The sequence below is a fragment of the Rhea pennata genome, chromosome 26 (genome assembly GCF_028389875.1).
Source record: "Rhea pennata isolate bPtePen1 chromosome 26, bPtePen1.pri, whole genome shotgun sequence".
In the NCBI taxonomy this organism is placed as follows: domain Eukaryota; kingdom Metazoa; phylum Chordata; class Aves; order Rheiformes; family Rheidae; genus Rhea; species Rhea pennata.
This window is the reverse complement of record NC_084688.1, coordinates 2,536,988-2,558,416: the sequence shown is the minus strand read 5'-3', so window position 1 is coordinate 2,558,416 and position 21,429 is coordinate 2,536,988. Positions and strand designations below refer to the sequence as shown.

Below are 21,429 nucleotides of genomic sequence, written 5' to 3'. Positions count from 1 at the left end.
AAATTATGTGATAATGGAGGAGATACATGCTTAAGTGACACCTGATTTAAATGCTAATGCGAAGAGTCTACTTTCAGCTGTGCTGCTTTGGGATGATTTCAGGTACTTCTGCAGGCTGTTGGTTCAAGTTTCCTTCTCTATTCCCCCTCTCCCCTTTGCTTTGGCACCCTGACCCACTAAAAAGAGGTGGTGAGGGGGTTGCTCCTGCTGCTAGAGGAGGCAGCTGAGCCCATGGTTCCTCCTACCTTCCCCAGGGCATCCCCGCCTCTCTGCTTCCTCCCTTGCTCAGCCCTGTCTGGGGACAGGGACACAAGCAGCAGGAGGTTTGACTCTCGTGGAGAGGAGGCAGCAGGTAGCATGATCCCAGAAGAGATTCAGAGACTCCTCGAAGGTAACCACAGCTTCCTTCTTACTCCCTGTCTGCTTAACTGGGAAAATCTGCTACAGTTGCAGGGGAAGAGGCTCTACAGGGGAGTGGGGAGGCCACAGAGCTGCCTCTTCTCTGAAGCTGATGGTGTCTAGGTGCTGAGGTTATGTACACCTTCTGCCTCCCTAACTGTAGGGAGTGGAGCTGCCGGTCCTGATGTTCTTAGGATTGTCCTTATGTTGCCCGTAGGGCAAGGAGGGCCTGTGATGGTCCTAAAGCCTCTGTGTGTCAGGGTAGAAGAGCGTGTGTAAGGTTGGCAGGGGAGGCATGGTCTGAATTATCCCTGCTGGGGGCTTTTCGATAAGGTACTGAGTGGCTCCGTGGGCCAACGTTACTGCAGTTGGACGAAGGAGCTGCCATGAAGGGGAGAAGAAGCTTGTGTGCTACAGTGAACCCTCTAAGCAGCTGTTGTGGCTATGGTAGTGGTATTTCCTGGCCTTAGACGTTGTGTTAAACTTTAACTGCCACAGTCTGGGACGTAGTGAGCAAGCTGGCCCTGTGGGGGTAAATCCTCTGGGAAGCTTCAACCCTGGTGAAATTAGGGTGCAGACTGAGAGAGCAGAGGCGGCTTTGAGCCCTGATTTTGCTTGATAATGTGATTTCCTGAGGTCTCAGCATCTGAGTGACTGGATTATGCTTAGAGCTGATAGGTGGCACGTGTGAGGCTTCTGAGGTTGATTTTTCTGGATTTTCTAGCAAACTTGAACTCCTACAGTTGTTTGGATGGTGGGTCAGCCAAGCAGAAACAGTGCTATACTCTTCTATTGAAATGTGCTTCACAACATGAACTAATTCTGTACAGCCCTTGTGTCTATTGCTGTCCCCAGCTGCACAGTATGGCAAGCAAAGGCTTGGTGAGAGAATCGCTACGCAGAGGTGACAGTGTTAGTCCTGGAGAGAGTGCAAGTTACTTCTGTGCCTTTGCCTAGCGCATGTTACTTCTGACTCTTGCCCTGGGCCCTCCAAGGGATGCTACAACTCAGCAACTTTGAGGCTGTTTTTGTTTCAAGTGTGGCTTGTGTTTTAATTTCTTAAAACTCTTAATTTCTTAAAGTTCTTAATTTCAAAGTCAAGTTAAGGGCTGTTAGAGCTCAGAGTTCCCTTTCTGCTGTGACTGAATGACTGCTTGGTGTGTCCTTGTGGGAAGAATTCACACAAAAGGGGAAGCTGCTTGCAGGGTTGATTTCTTTTCTTGACAGTGACCGCGTTGTCTTGCTCTCCACATTCAGGTTTGTTCATGTGCTGACTTCCTCCTGCCCTGCTAATGCTCTCTAACCTCCTCGTAAATAAAACTTGATAGCAGTGTCGTGTGCCAGCGCAATGGCGTTAGCCCTCTGAGCAGCCCCTGCTGCTGACACATCCTGCTCTCACAGATGTGAGTGGGTGGTGGTGGAGTCTTTAGCAGTTCACCGCTCGCCACTCGGAGCGGTTGTGTTTGAGCCTGGCCCAGTCTGCGTTGAGGTTTGGTGACCTTTTGTTTCCTGTCGAGATGGCTCCTGACAGCTTGGAGCACTAGCCCCTTCCACGCTGAGCCTTGGGATTGCTTCCAGTCTGGGGCTCTGTCAGTTTGAGAGAGAGAGTGCAGCCTCCAAGCCCATCAAAGCTTACTTCCAAATGCTTTGTGTCTTCCCCCAGATGTAGGTGTAAATTTTCTCCTCTGTTTTTTAATCATGGGGGCTTCAGTGAAGTTCACCCTTTCACATTTTTGATGTGCGGCACTTTATTGTTCAATGCTGACACTTCTGTAAACAACTCATTTCTGCACCTGCCACCTTCCTTTAACTTAGATTATTTTCTTGTTAGCTGACTGTTTTTAATTGAAGGCTTCAGATCTCCTTCTAAAGCACAGCCTTTGTTTGCTGACAAGTATAGCAGGCTATGAATGGAGATTAATTGCATGTCACATACCTCTGTATCAAACTTGCTGTGTCTTAACAATCTATACAGTCTTGAGGCCTTTCAGTGGCTAAGGAGTTGTCTAGCTATGCTGACTGGAAATGAAGGAGCTTAAGCTATTTCTGTGCTTGCCAACTACGTTACCATAGGAATTCTTTTATTTTAAACAAAAAATCGCAAACAAGGGAGTAAGCCTGTACTGATGTACAGGCAATAACATCCATTTCCACATACTAAAGTTTGGCCTGTACTGCAGGACCATACCGAGATGCATGGGAACCGTGAGTGAAGGGCTTCCCAGTAACTGTTAATGTTACCACCACTGGCATCTCAGAGGCTGCAGTGGTTGAAAGCCAATGCACTCTGCCTCTTCTTTCTATACAGCACTTCTGCGATGCTTACGAATAGTTATTATCTAGTTGTAAGTAGATGTGGCTAAGCTAACTGTATTGCTTTAAGCTTCATGTTGCAACTAAGTGATCCATGTTCTCATTAAAGCCATGTAGTCAGTTAATTGTACAGGGTTTCACTTTTGGTTCAGATGAGTCCCTGTTAATTATTTTGGCTAAGGGTATTTCATGTTTGCTTAGCACGGATTTGTTCTGAAGGCTGAAACAATGATTGCAAAAAATACCAGGATACATCTCTGATAAACATAGTCTTTCTATTTTCTTTTTGTAGAAGCAGATGTAGTCTGGCGGTATGATTGCTTCCCCTAGCCTGCCCTGATTGATCCCCTTCATGCCAGCTCGTGTCTGGAAAGCTGTTTTCTTGCTGGAGCTTGGGCAGCAGAAGTCAGAACAGGTGCTGCACTGGGATGCTGATTGCACCTGTAAAGCACAACAAAGCTGGCAGTTGCTAATTTCAAGACAAGCAGCCTTAATGCTGTTTTCTTTAAAAAGGTGTTTTGTGAAAGCAGGTAAGCCATAGTCAACCCTGAAATAGCTTAGTCTCTCCAGAGTGTAAAATACCAAGGAATTCAGGGTTAAGACTTGAGCTGATGATTGAGGAAGGTTGTCTTGGCTCCTGTGTTTTGTTGCATCGGGGAGAATGTCTAATTCAGCTCACTGTGGGAGGATGAACGAAGACAGCTTCAGGTCTCAGGACTTTCTCTGACTCCTTCCTATGAAAGCAGGAAGACTCATCTTAGATGTTGATTCACGTTTAAATCATCCTTTCTCTGAAATGAGCTTGCAGAAAAGCCAAGAAGCTGTGTGTGATAGTTCATAGCTTCTATTTTGCTAAGTGAGATGAGGGATGATATAACTGGCTTTCCAAATGCCTAGCTGTCTTGGGACCCATCCTGGAGACATCAAGGCAATTGCATGGAAGCCTAAGGTATCTAATACCCTTTCTGTGTCCCCTTTCCTCCTTCCCTTCCCAGCTTTGTGCACTGTGTTGATAACTGCCCTAAACTTCCTCCTAGTATTTCCCAGGCAGCTGGGTGACGAACAGCAGGAGGGAGTGTGTGAGGCACCAAATTAGTGTTGGAGGAGACTGGCTGGCTCAGCATTAACTTGCATATCTAAAAACCTTGCACTTCTGTGGGACTAGCTCCTCTTTGTAAGGAGGATATATATATTTTTTCTTGTTGGCCTTCTGATGGCAGAGCAGTAGAAAGCAGAAATGTGAATGTGCAGGGGGAGAATACACATAGCATTTTAATACCCTTCAGCCCTGCTCATTGAGTGCTGATTAACTCCTAGAATTTAGTGCTGCCATTAAAAGATTATTTACTACCTCGACTTCAGCAGTTGTGACATAATTTTTATGATGCCATGCATCTCCTGGAGGATTAAAGTGGATAATGGCAATTGCCTCTAGAAACGCTCCTGAAACACTTGATGAAATCTGAACTATTTTTTTTCCTACCTTTTTAGCTGCAGGAAATGAAAAGGAGAGTCCTGTAAACTTTCAGAGTGGATCACAGAGAGCAATCTATAAACATCAAGAATATAATGTTACAGACAAGCAGTAAAACTAACATTAGGGTGATTTACTCTAGAGCTGCTTACAGATTGTTCTTCCTGATCCACTTTGAGAGTTTATGGTTAGGCTTTCTTTTTCATTTCCTGGTGCTATAAACACAGTGGCTGGCTCTGAAAGGGGGCTCTGCCTGGCTTTCTGGAGTGGCTGTAGCGTTATTGTAACTTATCCAGCAGCTGATCTGTGCTGACATCCCAGTAAGTAAATACTGTTTTAGAGCAAATCATATACTCATAGAGCTAATCTGCCCCTTAAAAATGAGGGATGCAACTGATATTTACACAAGTTTGGGGGGCAGGTTTTCACCCTTTATATTTCCACGGTGAATAAAAACAGGCTGTGCATAGTTTCCCTAGCTGATCTTTCTAGTGTGCTGTTTTTAAGCTGGCTTGTATATAGTAAACTGTCCCCTTAGCCTCCATCTGTTCTGAAAGCTCTTCAGATAAAGATGCATCTTTTGTGTTTAGAAAATACTCAAGTATGTGGATATCTGTAATTTGTAGATGGCTTGAGCCCAGTGTTGTTAGGTTTGTTGGAAGCAAATACTGTCTTGGATTTACAATTAAAGAAATGCATAGCTGTGTGCTGAAAATGAAACTTAGTTTAAGGATTACAAGATTAGCCTGGGATTTAAAAAGCTTCATTCAGCTGCTTTGCTGGAGGTTTCTGCATGATCCTTGGCAAGCTACTTAGGGCTCAATTACCAGCAGTGAACTTGATATTAATAAGCATTTAGGCCTGACACCTTTGTGCTCCTGGAGCTCCCAAAATCACTGCTGGATATTGCTGTGGCTTTGAGAGCAGTGCTGTGAATTAGTGTGTTATTGCCCATCAGCTGAGTTGTGGTAACAGTGTATGTCCATGTTGGAGATGTGCTAGGAGGCTTTGATATCTCAATGCTATATTCAGGCTTAGTGTTTATTCTCAGCTATGAAGCAGCAGCTGTATCGTGGCCATCCAGAAATGACAAAAGGACTGTTACAAACTGGATTCACTCCTCATTCCCAGCATTGTGTGGCCAGAGCTGGGTCTCCCTGTTCCTTCCTGTCCATTGCTCTGAAGGCCTGGTGGGAAGAGGGCCCTGTTCCAGGAACGTGCCCAAGCACTCGGTCTTGTTCTCTCATTGCCTTGATATGCTACTTGCTCTGTCCTTGCTTGTGCTCTTGGCTTTAGAGTGCTTTTGCAACTGCAAGCTGTCCTGGAGTGTATTACCGGCAGGTGGCAAAAAGAAATGAGGGCTTGTGATTTTTGATAGGAAAAGGTATTAATTCCTCCTGTGGCATTCTTGATCTTGATGTGATTGCAGGTGGAGGAGTAAGAGTTTAAGGAGCTGTGCAGACTCCCAGGGTGCACTAAAAGAGTTGCTGGCTGCTTTACCAGCAGCAGAAGCATAAGGAATTGGAAGCCTTGCAAGCAGGATATTAAATTGACATTAGTGTCACAATATGGGGTGTGTGTTAAAGGTCAGAGAGGCCTGCAGATGTGCAGTACCGTAACTTTGAAGCCAGTCTGTCTTTGCTCTGCTAGGAAACTAGCAGTAATGCCACTGCAATATAGGTCTGGTACTCCCCCATATAGGGCAGATGAGACACACTGTTCTGTTTCCAAGCATATTTTTTTAAAAAACTGCAAAGAACATAAATATTTATGCAAATAGACCCTTAATTCCTTTATCTTGCTGTTCAGGTTAAATTTCTGCATACAGATGTGGCTTCCAAGTGAGTTATGTTCTTGTTTTAAGTAGATAAGGTGATTGCTCTTTTGTATAAGAATATATCTGCGTAAAAACTCTAGTCTGGTTATAGAAAGGGAATGAGAATCCCATGCTTTCCCTTATCTAGCTGTCTCTGAGCAAGCACAGGGTGTAGTATTTCAGCAATAACCTTGCAAGGGAACACATGCCATGATGCGAGTACGTGTTGGTGTGTGCTCAACCAACCTGTTGTTGGGTACTTGTCCTTTTCAAAGATGGTGCTTGTTGTTTAACAAGGACCTGTGTTTAACACCAAAAGCCTTTCAGAGTAGCAGACTTGCAGGATTTCTTCCACACACGGGGGGCTGAAGGATGGGTGGGACATTAACTAGTGTGTGAAGTGAATGTGTGTGGCAGAAGACTCTACAAGCAGGACACCTGACCTGGGCTAACACTTTCCTTTTGCTGGGTACCTAGCAGAGACAGGCCTGTTGAACACCACCCACCCCAATATCTTGTGGAGAGGGTGCTAACAGTCATCTTCTCATATACCCATGAAGAATTCTTGTTCTTGGACTAGTTCTATTTCCACTAAAAATGCTGATGATTCTGATACAGTCCTTGTGAAGAAGTATTAGATCTGTCACCAACCATGGGTTTAAAATCAGCACAATACTCAGTCTTCCAGTCTTTCTCATATGTTTTGCTTTCCACTGTGGTGTTTCCAGTGCTTTCTGTTCTGCTCCCATCCTGCAATTGCATTTTTTTTGTCTGATGTTTCTATCCATGTTTCATTTCACCTTCACCCTTCAAATAACTTCTGCTAGGTGATTTCTTTACAGTTATTTATTGACTTTATACCATTACAGCTACAGGGAGAAGCTCTGTATTTGCAAGCAATATTTGAATCCTCTGTCTGCAAATGCTTCAGTGCTTAGCTTCTCCAAATGAAGTCTTCAGGCTGACTTCTGTCTCTAGCTTAGATTGCTTGGTACTACACTCCTAGAACTTTTCCAGTGTGTCCCTAGGTTTATATTTTTGGGGTGAGAACTGATGCTGGCCTGGTAATCTTAGCTCTTTTCTTCCCAGATGCTGAAAGTTACCTGGTGGATGGACTGCAGAATGAAAACTTGAGTGCTAAAGCAAGGGAGCAGAGGGATGCAATTCTCTTTGGCTTTCAGCAAGTCAAAGCCAGGTTTGTGTTGTCTGCATTACTTTCTAATGGAATACTTCAGAAGTGTTACATTTTGGGGTACCATGTGTTCTCTACAACTATCTGGGCACTTTGGCCATGTTTCCAAAGTTAATGGGCTTTCAGGGCTTGGTATAATTTGAATGCATTGCACACTGATTTGCATGCTCTTCCATTAACTCCAATCAGTTAGATACAATTATCTACAATGCTATCACTATTTATGTTTAGAACTTTTATGTTGAGGTATGAATTATGCCTTGGTCTGTCTGTAGAGTGCCTTGCATATGGGTATGGTCCTGTCTTAGTCTTCTCTCTCCCTTTTGCGTGAGAGGATTTTGTGGGAAGATCTATCACTTGATATCTAGGCCTGTGGACAAACTGATAGTGAATACTCAGGCTGCTGGCTTGTTGCTGGAAGTGTGTTTATTTCACAAACAGCTTCTGAACCTAAACATGTGTTGCCTAGGCTTTTCTTTTTTTTTTTTTTTTTTTTTTTCCCTCCATAAAAAGGAAGGAAGATGATTTCATGAGTTGAGAAACAGATCTGAGTTAGGTTCCAAAATCTCCTATCCCCAGAACAGCTTGTCAGATAAGGCCTAGTGAGAATGTGAGTTGCATCATCTGGATTTGAGTGAAACAAAAGATGCTCTACTGTGCTAGGGGAAATTCAAGGAACAAACAGCAAACAAGTTTCTGAGGTTTAAATAAAACTTCCAGCTTCCTCTGCATATGATCTAAAACTTACTCTTATTGCTCTACTTATAGAATATGAGTTGTGTCACTTGAAGTTAAGACCTGACAGTAAAACTCAGGGCGGCTGACTGATCTAAGTATCCAGTTTAAATAAAAGTGCAGTTGAGTCCCTGAGAAGCAGAGAATTTTAGCCTTTGGAAGGGCACAGCCAGACTCTATTCCCTGCAGTCCCACTGAAGAACTTCGCAAGATGCCCTGCTGTATCTTAATCGATCTTTCCTGCTGGCTAATTAGGCATCAGTTTTACTCAGCAACTCGGGACTGTGTAATTATCAGCCTGGGTTGCCCTGAATAATTGAAACAAGCTGAATGCAGAAGATAGAAGCTTTGGGGAAAAATGGGGCTGCAGCATCTCTACTGGAGGAATGGGGTGTGTGTCCTGCAGCACTGCAAAAGTGTTTGATAACATATTTGTAAGGCTTTCTCTGAAATTTCCACCCATTAGCAGGTATTAAATAAGCTGAATTATGAACCTAAAGTATTCAGACATCAAGTAAAGCTTTTTTCAACAGTCCCGAGAGCATGCAGCTTTGACAATTCTTTATCTTAGAATGCAACTCCAAGTCTCTTTTATGAGTTAAATGCTCAGGTTAAGATACAGGCCTTAATTCTGTTGCTCATTGCAAATAAGTAACAGATACTTCTGGGGAAGAAAGTGAGACCCTTGAGCAAAAATTGCAATGCACTGTTGGTTTCCTACTTGTGTTTTATTGCTTGGTGGCATTTGGAAATAGTGAGATGAGCAACATATACAAATGTCCTTGTTCTGACCTGAGCCATTCACACAATGATTTGTGGTGGGAGATTACGATAATAATGACTGTCTTTTATTTGAAAGTATCTAAGCAGGCCTTGCTGCTGGGGATGAAGCACAGGTTTGTCTCTTCAGGGAGCTTCCTGTGGCTTTTGCGGCGGGTATGCAGGAAATCATCAGTAGTCGCATTCAGGAAGCGCCTGCCTCCCTGGAGCAGGCCTTGCTCTCTGCATTTCACCTCTGTACTGTGAAACACAACACTGCGTGTAGAGTTTCATTATTTGGGTTCATAATGGATGTAAGTAAACTGCTAAACTACTGGAGAGAGACACATGCGTCTCTGAAAGGGAAGAGCTTCCTCTAGTATGATTATCCTGAGCCAGTCTCAATAACTGTTCCTGTAACTTGGCCTTCAGGTCTTTATATCCCTGCTCTCCCAGTGGCCTAATAATGTTTCCCCACTAGGAGGTTTGCTGATGACTATAATGTGAACAAGTGGTTGGGCTTTATGTCTCCATGTGCTATCTGCGAGGATATATTGTTCCCATCTTACTGCAAGAAGTGTGGTAGGTAGGGAGTGGATTATGTTTGCAGGTTATAATTTCTTCTGAGGCAGCCCGTGGTTTATTTGCTTGAGGAGCCATGTCAGAGGTGTTCCAGGCAGCGGCTGTGGGGAGGCAGTCACCCTGCCGCTGAGTTATGAGTCCCTGTACTGTTTTACTTTTGGAATTCATTTGCTTAAAGTGCACTGTGTTGAAACATTTTTTTTTCCCCTTCTCTATTAACTTGGATCCTATTCTACCTTCTAATCTCTTGCATGTAAATCCTGTCCTGGGAAATTTTAGTGATTGACTTGGTGGTGGTGGTCTCTTCTGCTTAATTGCTTTCCCAAGTTACTTTGCACGGGATCCAGAAAAACAACTCTCAGAACATAACTTGAGGCTTGGTCCCAAGGAGGTGGCTATGTAAGGAGCTGATGGTCCTGCAGCACAGTAGTGTCTGCACACACGTTCCTTCAGAGCTGCATGAACATAACTTGCATGGCAGGGAGGAGGGAGCCCTTACTTCTCTTTGAAAATGTTGTGAGCTGTCCTGTACTTAGAATGTTTCTAGTGTGGAATAACATGGCCACGGTAAGATTTGGAACTAGCAACTTTCCAGTGTTAAACGTGAAGTAGCAATGCATGCTCTAGGGCTGCTGTCCTGGCTTTGCACACGTGGCGTTTGTGCAAATGTCTCTGCTCCCACTCAGCAGCTAGAGTAGCCTGTGCAGAGTTACCTGTGTCCTAAGTCCTCTTCCAGTCCTGCACAGAGGAGGGGGGAAAAAGGATTTGTAACAGATAAAACTTGCTTTTGAAAAGGTGTTTTGATTTAGGGAGGGTAGGGGAAGGATATTGTGCTCGTTTTCCAGAAATGCCAGTGATGGTCAGTTGCTTCTGTTTTGGGTCCACTGTGCCAAGCTTTTGTCTCCAGCTGTTCCTTAAGAACATCACTGCTGTTTCTTGTGTCTTAAAGCCAGTGGCAGAACTAGCAGCAGATGTCCGACACCTGGGATGAATCGGATACATGACTCTGCTCAGGAACACAAGCCCATTCTTGTCCTTTGGCGAGAGCAGTAACCAAAAAAAGTCTCCTTGCTGTTAAATGACCTTACCTCAGCATTTAGACATTTCTAGAGCAGTTACAATGGCAGGGGGTGAGATGGAGGGAATGAGATTTATTTAAAAATATGGAGATAAATAGTTTCTCCTTTTCCTTAGAGTCGGCTAGTCATTTAAACTCCCTGTTGGAAGGCAAGTTTGCAATGATGGAAACGAATTCTTACTATTTTTTTCCCTAAGGTGAAATGTAATAATGCTAGAAGGAGTGCAAGGCAGACCTGTTCTATATCAAAGCAGAAATGAAGAGAAAGAGGCTTAATTAATGTTGAGTTCCTTGCATATACCCACTAGGAAATCCAAAATAGACACTGAAACTCTACCTTTAATTTGCTCCGCTGTGACTAAAACAATGACGTGACCTTGAGGCCCAATCCTGCTACTCATAACTAATATACTGGACTACTTTCTGACATTCCTACCACCAGCTGGAGCTCCGATGTAGACAAGCTCTTCACCTCTGGATAATAAGCAAAAAAGCTCTTTTTTACTGCCTCATTGTCTAATCCTTCTTAAGGCTTATGGCAGTATTCCCAGCACTGCTACTGTGCTATCAGTGAGAAATGAAGTCTACATGTGGTCTTTTAACTATACAATGAAACTTCTTGTGTGTAGAAACCTCCAAGTAATGTACTAGTCTGCTAAAGAGTCTGTCTAAGCCAAGGTCTTTCCCCATACCTCTGTAGTCACTGTACTGCCACATGAGTACTTTTGTCCAGTCTTACAAGTGCAAGAATGGTGCAGCTGGTACTATGGTTAACTTCACAGCCTGCTAAGCAGATGTGTGCTCCCCAACTGCTTCAGTGATTTTAGGTATTAATGGAAGTATGAGATGAGGCTTAAATGTCTGATTCTGTGGTGGAACACCACAATTATCCTGTGTTCTCATCCAGAGACTGGTCTCTGGTGCTGTGACCGAGATTCAGAAGAATAAAAACCTCTCTGAGCTTAGAAGCTGGTCACACGCAGTGCGGAGACAACTCCCTTTGCAGGATGCAGCGGGGGCTCAGAGATGCTCCCAGTACCAGTGTATGTGTCTCGCTGCTCTATTCAGTTGGAAGTGCAGAATACTTGTCTTCAGTGAAGTGGATTTACAGAGGTGAGAACACCATCAGCTGTTCCTGCTACGTGCTTTGACGTGCCTGGCCCCTCTGATGCTTTCAGTTGCAGAAGTGTGCTGTTCCTGTCTAAGAATTCCTGTGCTTGGTACTGGAACTGAAATGGGATGGCTTGGCCGTGGTGTTGTAGCATGAATCTCAGCAAGCTGTCAGTGTGTGCTTCCTCGTGTCACAAACCAACAAACTAGTATTTATACTGGTTTACAGCCATAGCTTCAACCCCAGATAAACTTTGGTCAAATTACTGAGTTGAATTTGATTCCTTTTGTAGCAAGGTGTTATAGCAGGACTCTAAAAGATTAGTAATGGAAATACATACAGAAGTTTTAAACAGTCTTTTTGGTCTATTTTAATTGTATTAATTACATCTGTTTTTAATTTTCAACTTTGTTTTAAAATTTTGAAATTGGAATTAAAGAAAATGCAATTTCAGGGTAATTTTGCTTCATTAGTATAACTGCACTGTCTGTAATTCTTACCAATAATAAACTCGTTATGTTGAAAAATATGAAATATCAAGATTAAAAAGGAATTTAAGAATGTGACCTGATGGGCAGATAATTGAGCCTAGCACACTAACACCGGGGCTGGTCTGGCCCCACCACGTTGTCCTTAATTAGGCAAAGTGCTGTTCTCTGTGCTCTTCAGAGAGCTGAAATTTGCTCACCAGTGAAATGATCTTGCTGAGCAGGATTTCATTCAGACTTGCTTTGGCCATTAGATACATTTTTTTTTTTTTTTGTAAAAACTACAAAAGTCCCTGTCACTTCAGAAGTACTTGAAAATTTTGGATTTGTGTTTTCCTGTTCTACGAATGAGCTTCCAAGTTTGTTCCTTCATGCTGTGTGCAGGAGATACCTGACCCTCTCCTGGGCAGAGGGAGCGCACTCCTGCTTTGGGGGTGTGTAAGTGCTCTCCATCAGCTGCTGTTAATGGAGATCTAAAGCCTGCTACCACTTGGCACCAATAAATCTGTGCCTCGGTGTCTAAGAGCAAAGGCACTCCTTTAGTTTAACAGTCAAGTTTAATATTTATCATGGTGATTATTTCTTTTTAAAGTCTGGTAACATGTCTGGTAGAATATTCCTAATTTGTAATCTCTAATCTCAGTAGGTTTTTTTTTTTTTTTTGAAATGAGGGAATTTATGTTACAGTATCATGTGGAAGAAGGACGAATTCAATTGAGATGTTTTGTTCTACCTGTTTTTATACCTGGGGAGAATGTGGCTGTGCACTCTTCCAGTAATGCAGTTTGGTGCCTTCTAGGTTAGAATCATTTCAGTAATTTGCATCATTTTCCATTCCAGCTGATAAAATTACCCATGTGTCCCCATCCATTTCCTTGTGAATGTATTGTTAATCTGAAACCTGAGGACTGTAAATGATTGAAATTGTGTAACCAGAGTCCTTGCGTAGCTACTGCTTCTGTAATATTTGACTGAGAAATGCATTTGAAGTGGTTTGTAACTGGTTTTGCTAATGGTGAGCTCCCCAGTTCTGTTTTCATCTTTTTCCTGCTTGAAATGTTGTACAGCATTGATTTAAGGAAAAAATTTTTGCAAACATTAAAGAGCAACAAATACTGCACACCAAACAAATTACTGTCTTGAAATATCTAATTTAATACCATTTGTGGTGATATTAGTGTTCTTAATTGGACAATAAAATGCAGAAAACTTGATTGAAACTTGACTGTATTTTGTTTCCTACTGAAATTGAGTCAGAGAAAAGTGGGGGTTAGACTTCTATAGTTGCTCTGCAGCTTCAAGGCTATTAAAACCATCAAGTATGACCCCCCCCCCGGCATAACGGAGACTTCAGACAGCAATTTTGCTTCTAGCCCCAAATGGATCTGTCTCGAATCAATCAGGGGCTTTGCCACAAGCAGTGCATGATGGTCAGCAAACCCTGGGGCTGTGGACAGGAGCGGGGGTGCTGATCGTGACTTTTATTGCATTTCTGTCCCCAGGTGACTGATTTTGAATAAAATAATTGTGAAGAGCAAATCTTGCTCTCTTGAGGGTGACTCCCTAGTACAACAGGGCTAGTAAGTGTAGGATTTGGAGACTTATTTTCAAACTTCAAGGGCCCAATTGATGCTATTATGGTTGCTTCCAGTCTTGCTTTTCTGGCTACAAACCATTTGCAAGGAGTAGATCGAGGTCCTGATGTGTCCTAAAAGGGTCTTGCATTTCTGAAGACCAAGTTCTGGTTCTGGGAGGCAATACCAGGCCCTGGGACTTATGGAGCAGATGCTGAGAAATGGTGGCAGTTTTGGCTCAAGGCCGAAAGGACAGTTTGTTCCTGCTGGGAGCAAAGCTTTCTGGCAAACCTGTCTGCTCAGTAACTCGGTTGTCCTCTGCAAAATGACAACACTTTCTCATGAGAATTCACCCTTTGAGGTCTGTTTATATATTTGAGTTGCAATTTTGATTGGGCCCAGTTGGAGACCCCGCTACTGAGGTTGATAAATTAGAGCTGGGACGTGTGTGTTTTTCAGGAGCAAAGAATATAAACACTTTCAGAAAAGTGAAGCACGCTGATGTTTACTTGTTGAGTATGTAACCTCAAAGGCTGTATATGATCATGAGAAAGCATTTATGTTTTGAATAGACCAAATCTGACTTCTTCCTTTCTGGCCCAAAATATGCACCAATGAGGTGAGAGAGGTGGGTGGTTCATTGCGAACTATGTGCGGGAAATACTCATGGAATGCCTTTGTTAACGTATTGGCAGGGCAACACTCAGTCTTTGACTTTGTAATGGAAATATCCTATTTTTTGGTTAGGTCCTTGCTCATACACTACATCAAAATTCTCAAAAAAAATTCTTTGAGTCTGTTTTGCTGAAGCTGGTTAATCATTTGATAAGAGTTTTCCTCTGTCTGCCTCCACCTTAAGCTTTTAATATTGGTCCTTCATATTTGGCTGAAAACCCTTTGCTATGCTTTGTGTTAACTGCTGTTTTTCACAGGGGATTCTACCCACAGCTGGTAGATGAGAAACTTTTTAATAAGAGTGCTGCAAAGGAGCAGTTGAGATGACCAAAAATATGTATTACAAAGCCTTTTCACAAACTTCTTCAGTTAAGAAACTGAATTGGAAGCTTTCTCACTTACAGTTTGTGAAATCTAAAAATTATCAAGTAAGGATGAAAATTTCAAACCTAATCCCAAGGCAAGGAGCTTCCAGAACAGTGCAGTAGTGAGCAGGGATTAGACCTCTGGTTTCAAACTTCTACTGTCTGACTAGATAAGAAATGTGTATGAGGCAATTACAGTTTTCTCAATGATTTGCTGGGAGAAATTACTGGAATGTAATTTTGAGTAAACCGCCTACAAAAGCTAAAAGAAATATCATGTAACTTGTTTGTTGCCCACAACATGTTTAAAGGCTTGACCTGCTTGTCAGTTCATACTATCTTAATTGAGAACAAAAGTTAAAACTGGCCATAAGCTCTGTGCTGTTATCTGCTTTGGGGAATGGCCCAAGATGACTAGCCTGGTTATGCTAGCTGAATTCCTTCTCTGCTGCACAGATAAGCACGCTTGTGACTTATGGCTATAGATGCATTTGAACTGACCATATTTGCTACCTGGGTTGTCACAGCAAAATGAGATTTTTTTGCACAGGTAACTGCATTTTTTTTCAGTAATGCAGGAGCAGGAAAGAATATTCTGGCCACCTCTTAAAATTATACAACTGTAGCTTGCTGAGTAACTATGAAGTTACCTGCAGATAAGGAGTAAAAAAGCCCATAAATAGTAAGTTCCTCTTTCTTCCCTTGCCTCTCCTCTGACCTTGGACCTGTATAAAACATCACAGCACAGGGGAAGCAAATCTCATCATTTAAGTGAACAAACTGAAAGTACTATATATTGTATGTGGATGCCTTTTACTCCCTCAAAAGTAATTTATTCAAGACTTCCATGCAGTCAGTGGCAGATGAAGGAATTAGATCATTACTCTTTCATCTTCCATGAGAGCAAACCATCTTCTCCCCACTCCTGATTAAAATTTGAACTAACTTTCATTCTCTGCTTAAGCCTTTCCAGAGTGAAAATGATCAAAGCATGAGATTAAAGACATATCCTGATCTTATGAGATTAGAATTTCTGACTGTTTCCTTATGCTTAAAAAAAAAAGCATCTTTTGGTATTTCTTTTTCTCCCTCTTAAATTTGATCAGAGTAAGCTAACATGGGCTTGCTGGTCCAGTAGGAAATGGAACTCAATTTTACATTTTTTTTAAACCATTTTACTGTATTAAAAATGACAGAGGTTAGAAACAAAGCTCTTATACTTTTATTGAACTGGAATTAGAAGTGACAGAAAATCATTTTGGTCCTAGTGCAGTAAATGTTATCACTAAAACATGTTCAGGGGACATTAGGACAGTCTCTCAAGCACAAGAGACAAAAGTTCACAAAAGGAGAAGTGGTTTCACTGTCCTTGTTTCACAATCGCTGTCTGTTCAGCAGATGAAAGTATTTTGACTCTTGGTGGATATTAAGCTGGGGGGTTGGAGAGATGCAGGTTTCTTCTGGGCAGAAGGTGAGCCCAGAGCAGGGAGGTTTCTCCTTGCCACGGTGCAAGCAGAGCACGGAGGCTTCGGAGGTGTGGGGGACCTTATGTGTGAGGACTTCAGGGCTTTATGCATGTAGTACAATTTTAGTAAAAACTACAACAGAGCAAACGTTGAATAACACTAAGACTGGTTGGGAACAAACGGATGGAAGGGCCTTTCTGGCCATTCCACTGTTCTTGGATAGGCCATGTCACTTCTGGGCTGCAGAGATAGGATATAGCTGTGTTAGGATTCATAGTGAAGAGCTCCTGACAAAAACAGGGACCGCTGCCAAGAGCATCCAAAGGCCTAGAGGTATATGCAGCCCTTTCTGGCTACAAGCATAGTGGTGTGGCTCCCTGCGATGTAATACAGCCATTCTTTATCCCAGTGGGATCTCCTTCTCAGGGAAGTTTCTTCTGTCTGTGTACTTTCTTTTTGTGTCCAAACCAAACAAGTCAAATATTCCCTTAATCAGAATTCTGTTGTTGTTTTCTAATTAACGTGTCAGTTGCTTGAATGTTTGTGTTAAATCATTTTCTTCATGAAAGCTTTTAATGAGGAAACAAACTGATTGGATTTTTACATACTGGATTCTTGCCATTAATGCATATAGACCAACCCTCTGTTATGCATCTTGCTTGTGAATGGGTCACTTTGTGGCTTATTCCCAATCCTTGATCTGTTTCCAAAGCTTGCCTGTGCTGTTGCTTTATTAAAATGACTTGGATGCCAGCCCAAGATGTGCTTGAAGTGTGAGAAAAGATTACGGAGGGTTTCTTTTCAGCACAGCCATTCCTGTGATGAGTCTGCATACGAATGCTTGGCCCACTTAACAGAAATACTGTATGCATGATTGGATGTGCTTTTGAGCTACTTGTCGGGCAAAGAACGGGACTCAGTTGAGGGGCCTGGGAATGAAGCACGGACTGAATAAACTATCTGGGCAGGTAACTCCTGCTCTGATAGATATGACACAGGGTTGTTTCTCGAGCTGGGTTACATCTGGCAGTCCACCAGCCTCTACCTGTTTAATGCTTTACTCTTACATGTTCTGTGCCCGACTGCTTGTCCCCCTGTAACTGCCAAGTGTCCAGCACTCGAGGCTTTTAGATGCTATCATAGGATGAGTAGGTAGTATGGTATGTCAACATGCAACCTGCGAGCTTTCATCTATGTGGTTCTGCAGGGGAAGTTTACAGTCTTGGCTCTGTGACCTTCCTATGCTGCTAAATGAGTATGTCCACCAGATGAAAGAGAATTTCCAGCTGGATGGAGAAGTTTGCAAACCAGAGCAATACACATCTGGCACGTAAGGAGGAAGGCTAGGAAGGATGAGTAAAGGAATGAGAAAATACAGAGGGAAGATGCTAAAGCAGGTCAGGATATCTTTGTGCAAGTGTTTTGAATTTCTTGATGACCTACTTTCACAAAAGTTGCAGACGGTTGGTTTCTGCAAACAGAGTGCTGTGATATGGGCAGTGTGCATACTTCCCTCTGCAATGGTTTTGCTGTAAGGAAGGTGTGAGATGAAGTTAAGACTGCAAAGGCAAAGGCCATATAAGCCTCCTTTTTGAGGAAGAGACCTGTTCTTATGAAAGAAAATTGGGCATTTTTGTGACTCACAAAGAAGGGAAGATCTGATTAGTAAAAAGGTTTCTGTAGGTAGCAGGGTATGTCATAGGGGCAAGCTAGCATCTGTAGGACTTATATTGCCTCTTGAGGCTTCTTGCACAAAATATATGTTTTGACCATTTGCTGGATTTCCAGCAGCATGTCTAATATAATTCACCTAGCTGTCACTTATTCATCAGGCTGGAACAAATCATTAAGAAAATAACGCGTGCTTATACCTGTCCTTTTTTTTTTGTCTTTTAGGTATCACTTGGAATTTCTGCCCCGAAGTGAGTACAGCATGGTGGGGAAAGAGGGTACTTTCTCACTGTCATTATGAGCTTGGGGAGCAGGGAAGGACTGGTTTTATGTGGTGTTTCCTGTGTAAAATCAGCTGAAAGAGCTTGAATTGAATATATAGTTGTGCATGGTAGGTCTTAGGGCTGGAATGGGGCAAAGCCACAGTAGGCTATAGTGGGAGTTCAGGTTAGCACTCCTCCTGGGTAACAGGAGTTAATTTACTCCCAAGACTAAGGAGAAATTAAACAAAAATGTGTGGTGCTAACGTAGGCCTCTCCAAAAGAGTACTTATAGGAAAGCTTTCTACAAAACTTCTGGTCTCCAGAAAATCCTTAAAGTTCAGAAATGGCAGTATATTCCAGCAGTTAGGGCTACTGACTTGGGAGCAGAGACTATCTGTATCTCTGGATAAACTTCTGCAAGCTGTTTCCAGTCATCATTATTTCTGTATTAACCCCAGCTTGAAACTGAATCCTTGTCTCCAGGTGTAGACAAACAGTCAGGTAGTAAATTTTTCAGGACTGTGGCCATCCCTTGTTATGTCTGTTAGTGACATGAGAGATTCTGGTTGTGACTTTGATCTTTATTTCTGCAATAATGCAGGTGATGATTTAAACTTTCCAGAGGGCCTGCAGGTTGAGAGCCCTTTCAAGGGTTACTTTTGCATATCCAGGACAATCGATGGATGTGTCTTCCCTTAGAGCTGACCTTGGAGCTCCTTTTACTCTGCACTGAATCCATGCAGTCCAGCTCCGATTCTTGAGCTGGAGCACTGAGCACAACCAGGCCTTAGATAACGTGCGGTTCTGTGGGTTCTTTCTTTTTCTTCAAACTAAGATTGTGATATGTGAGTACAAACAGAAGGATCTGCCAGTGCTCAAACAAGATGGGAGCTGGAGCCATCATAAAAATCCTTGCGAGTGTTCCAACTCAGCTAATCCTTCATTTACTCCAGAAATAAATTCCAGTATGTTACCTCCTCGATCAGGGCCCACTTCCAGCACATCCTGTCTGTCTGGCAGCACAGAAATGTCAGAAATGCAGCAGCATTGCAATTCCCACTAGAGCAGTGTTATCACATTTTAATATGAGCCTCAGTGCAGCCTCGGTGCTTCTAATTGCTTTCAAACCATTGTTTTCATGCATTTGGTTGATGAACTCAGCATCTGGCATCATTTGAGAAAGTACAACAGACAGCTGTGTTCAAAATTAAGAAAAAGTGAGAGGCTTCGAATGCATAAAAGGGCTCAAAATTAGATTTTTTTTAAAAAAAATTTGAAAGTTCTTACAATTTAAAGGGTAGAGGAGGGATCCTTTTGTTCTTTTGAGATATTCTGTGTTTTACGGAGTCAGAAGCCTAAGTAATATTAGGAAGGTTGGTTTGTAGAACTGTGTATAGATTTGTAAATGAATTGAAGTGCCCAGCTCACTTAAACACTGGCTAGGAATCACTGTACAAGTACCTGGGTCTTTGGGTATGCAGATTTCTCCAAACTTGTTCCTAGATCATCAGAAAAGCTGCTCTTATCCTGAAAAAACATATTAAGGAAGCAGGACACCTTGGATGTTAAGAGGGGCTTGGGCATCACTTTGAGAGCCCCAGTTTGTTTATGATGCCCTGCTGGGGAAGGAGAGATGGAGACAAGAACCTGGTGCTAGTTGAATGGAAAGGAGTCAGAAAGCTACAATGTGGTATTTAGTTTAAAGAAAAAAACAGTAACTTGAGTGCCTGGATGCATGGGTAAGAGGATCACAAAAAGCAGGAGTAAATTAGCTGCTTAGCTGTACTGCCAGTGCACTTAAATAACAGACTGAGATGCAGAAAGGAAAGGGCTTCTTCTGAAAAGATTTGGGGTTTTCTTTGAAAGACATCTTGTAAACAGCCTTTCTAAAGAGGGTAAGTAAAACTTGTGACCACGACTGTTTTTGATATAAATTTCTCCTTCCTGGAAGATTTGGAATAGGAATGTGGGTCTTGTATTGATAGATCAGGTAGACCAGGCCAATTCTGGCAAGATGTAACTGAACGGTGTTAGATTTGTGGGATGAGTTGCCATGCCTAATTCATATGCGCCGAGTGATGTTGTTGACTGTAGTGTACAGCTATACCTTATTTTTTCCCTTGTTGTTTGAACAGAGCAAAGGGTGACCCATTTCCTTCTGCAGGAGGGCTGGCGGCCTGTGTGTAGCATTTTGTACGCTTAATACACTTGATACGTGCATACCCTTGCTATCTTGCAGAAGCCTCCTCTTTGTGGAAATGGAACTAAGGGAAGTTGACAGAGGAAAATATTCATGAGATCTGGGTCGATTTTACTTCTCCCCTGCTGTTTCTGTCTCTTCTTACAATTTGGTGCAGGGGAAATGTTCTGCAACAGCTTTAGTTCAGCAGAAATGAACGGTCTGAGGGAGCGGCAGCAGGCTGTTCTAGGGTACTGCAAGGGGATTTAGGATTAAATAGGAGGAGGAGGAAAGAAGAGATGGTTATTTGGGAAGAGAAGTGAGGGATGAGGAGCAATGCAAAAGGAAGGATTAAAAAAAAAGAAAGGTGGTTGTGTGGCTAAATAGGGAGGGGAGCTTTGAATCAGTGTTGAAAGTTCTGGTTTTGGCTCTGCTGTAATGTCACTTTGCACCAAGTAACGTTATTTTCACTAGTTTTTTTCATTTTCCCTAGACCCAAAAGGTGTATGGAGATGGGCAAGTACGAGAAGACAGTGTGGCCATTGGTAGAACTGAATTGGTTTAAATCCTTGTTTATAAAGTGCTTTGAGATCCTTGAGTGCAAAGGTCACTCTGAAATACTCTGTGCTCAAAGACATAGGGTTTCAGGGATGGTGAAAATCTAGCTCTGCCCATCCCACTGAAGGCTCCAACTTGGAGCTAATGAAAAAAATGTGCCTCCAAATCCTCTTCTAGTATCTGTGCCTCCGTGCTACATGGGTGTCCCTTTGCTATGGGTTTGCACGGAAAACTCAACTTTCAAGGACTCATTCCCACTAGAAAAATAAACATAAAGTTAATGCTGTTGCTGACAATAACTTTTAACTTTTCTTTAAGAAAACAGATGAACAACTGAACAGGTGAATAAAAAAAGATTTATTTTCATTGAGCTTGCAATAACTTTTTTGTCTTCCTATCAAAAATTAATTCCAGACAGTTTTGTTTGAAGTGCTATGTGGGTATCTTCTGATAGCAATGTCCCCTGAAGTATTCATAAATAGTCAAAACATGTTAGAGAACAAGGATTATTCTTCCTTTCTTAAGTTTAGGAAAACTGAGGATCAAGGAATATGCCTAAGGCAGCACAGAATCTACAATTGCATCCAGGAATTGAGTCCAGATCTCCTGGCTCTCCTTGCTCGGTGCCTTAACTACAAAAACGGCCTCCTTGAAGCTGGGAGAGAAAATTACAACTGTGTAGCAAGGAGGTGGGGGTAGGGGACGAGCTAGGCTAAAACATGGCTTAATAG

At 42.5% G+C, this 21,429-nt stretch overlaps 1 protein-coding gene across 1 annotated transcript in view; it reads left to right on the top strand.

The window, feature by feature from the left end:
• The first annotated feature begins 345 nt into the window (after positions 1 to 345).
• Positions 346 to 21,429, top strand: part of SKAP1 (src kinase associated phosphoprotein 1) — a 154,820-nt gene continuing 133,736 nt past the window's right edge. The window contains exons 1-3 of the mRNA XM_062595731.1: positions 346 to 391; positions 7,092 to 7,197; positions 17,924 to 17,949. Of these exons, the coding sequence (XP_062451715.1) occupies positions 358 to 391; positions 7,092 to 7,197; positions 17,924 to 17,949 (166 nt within the window). The 5' untranslated portion in view covers positions 346 to 357. The remainder of the gene's footprint in view (positions 392 to 7,091; positions 7,198 to 17,923; positions 17,950 to 21,429) is intronic.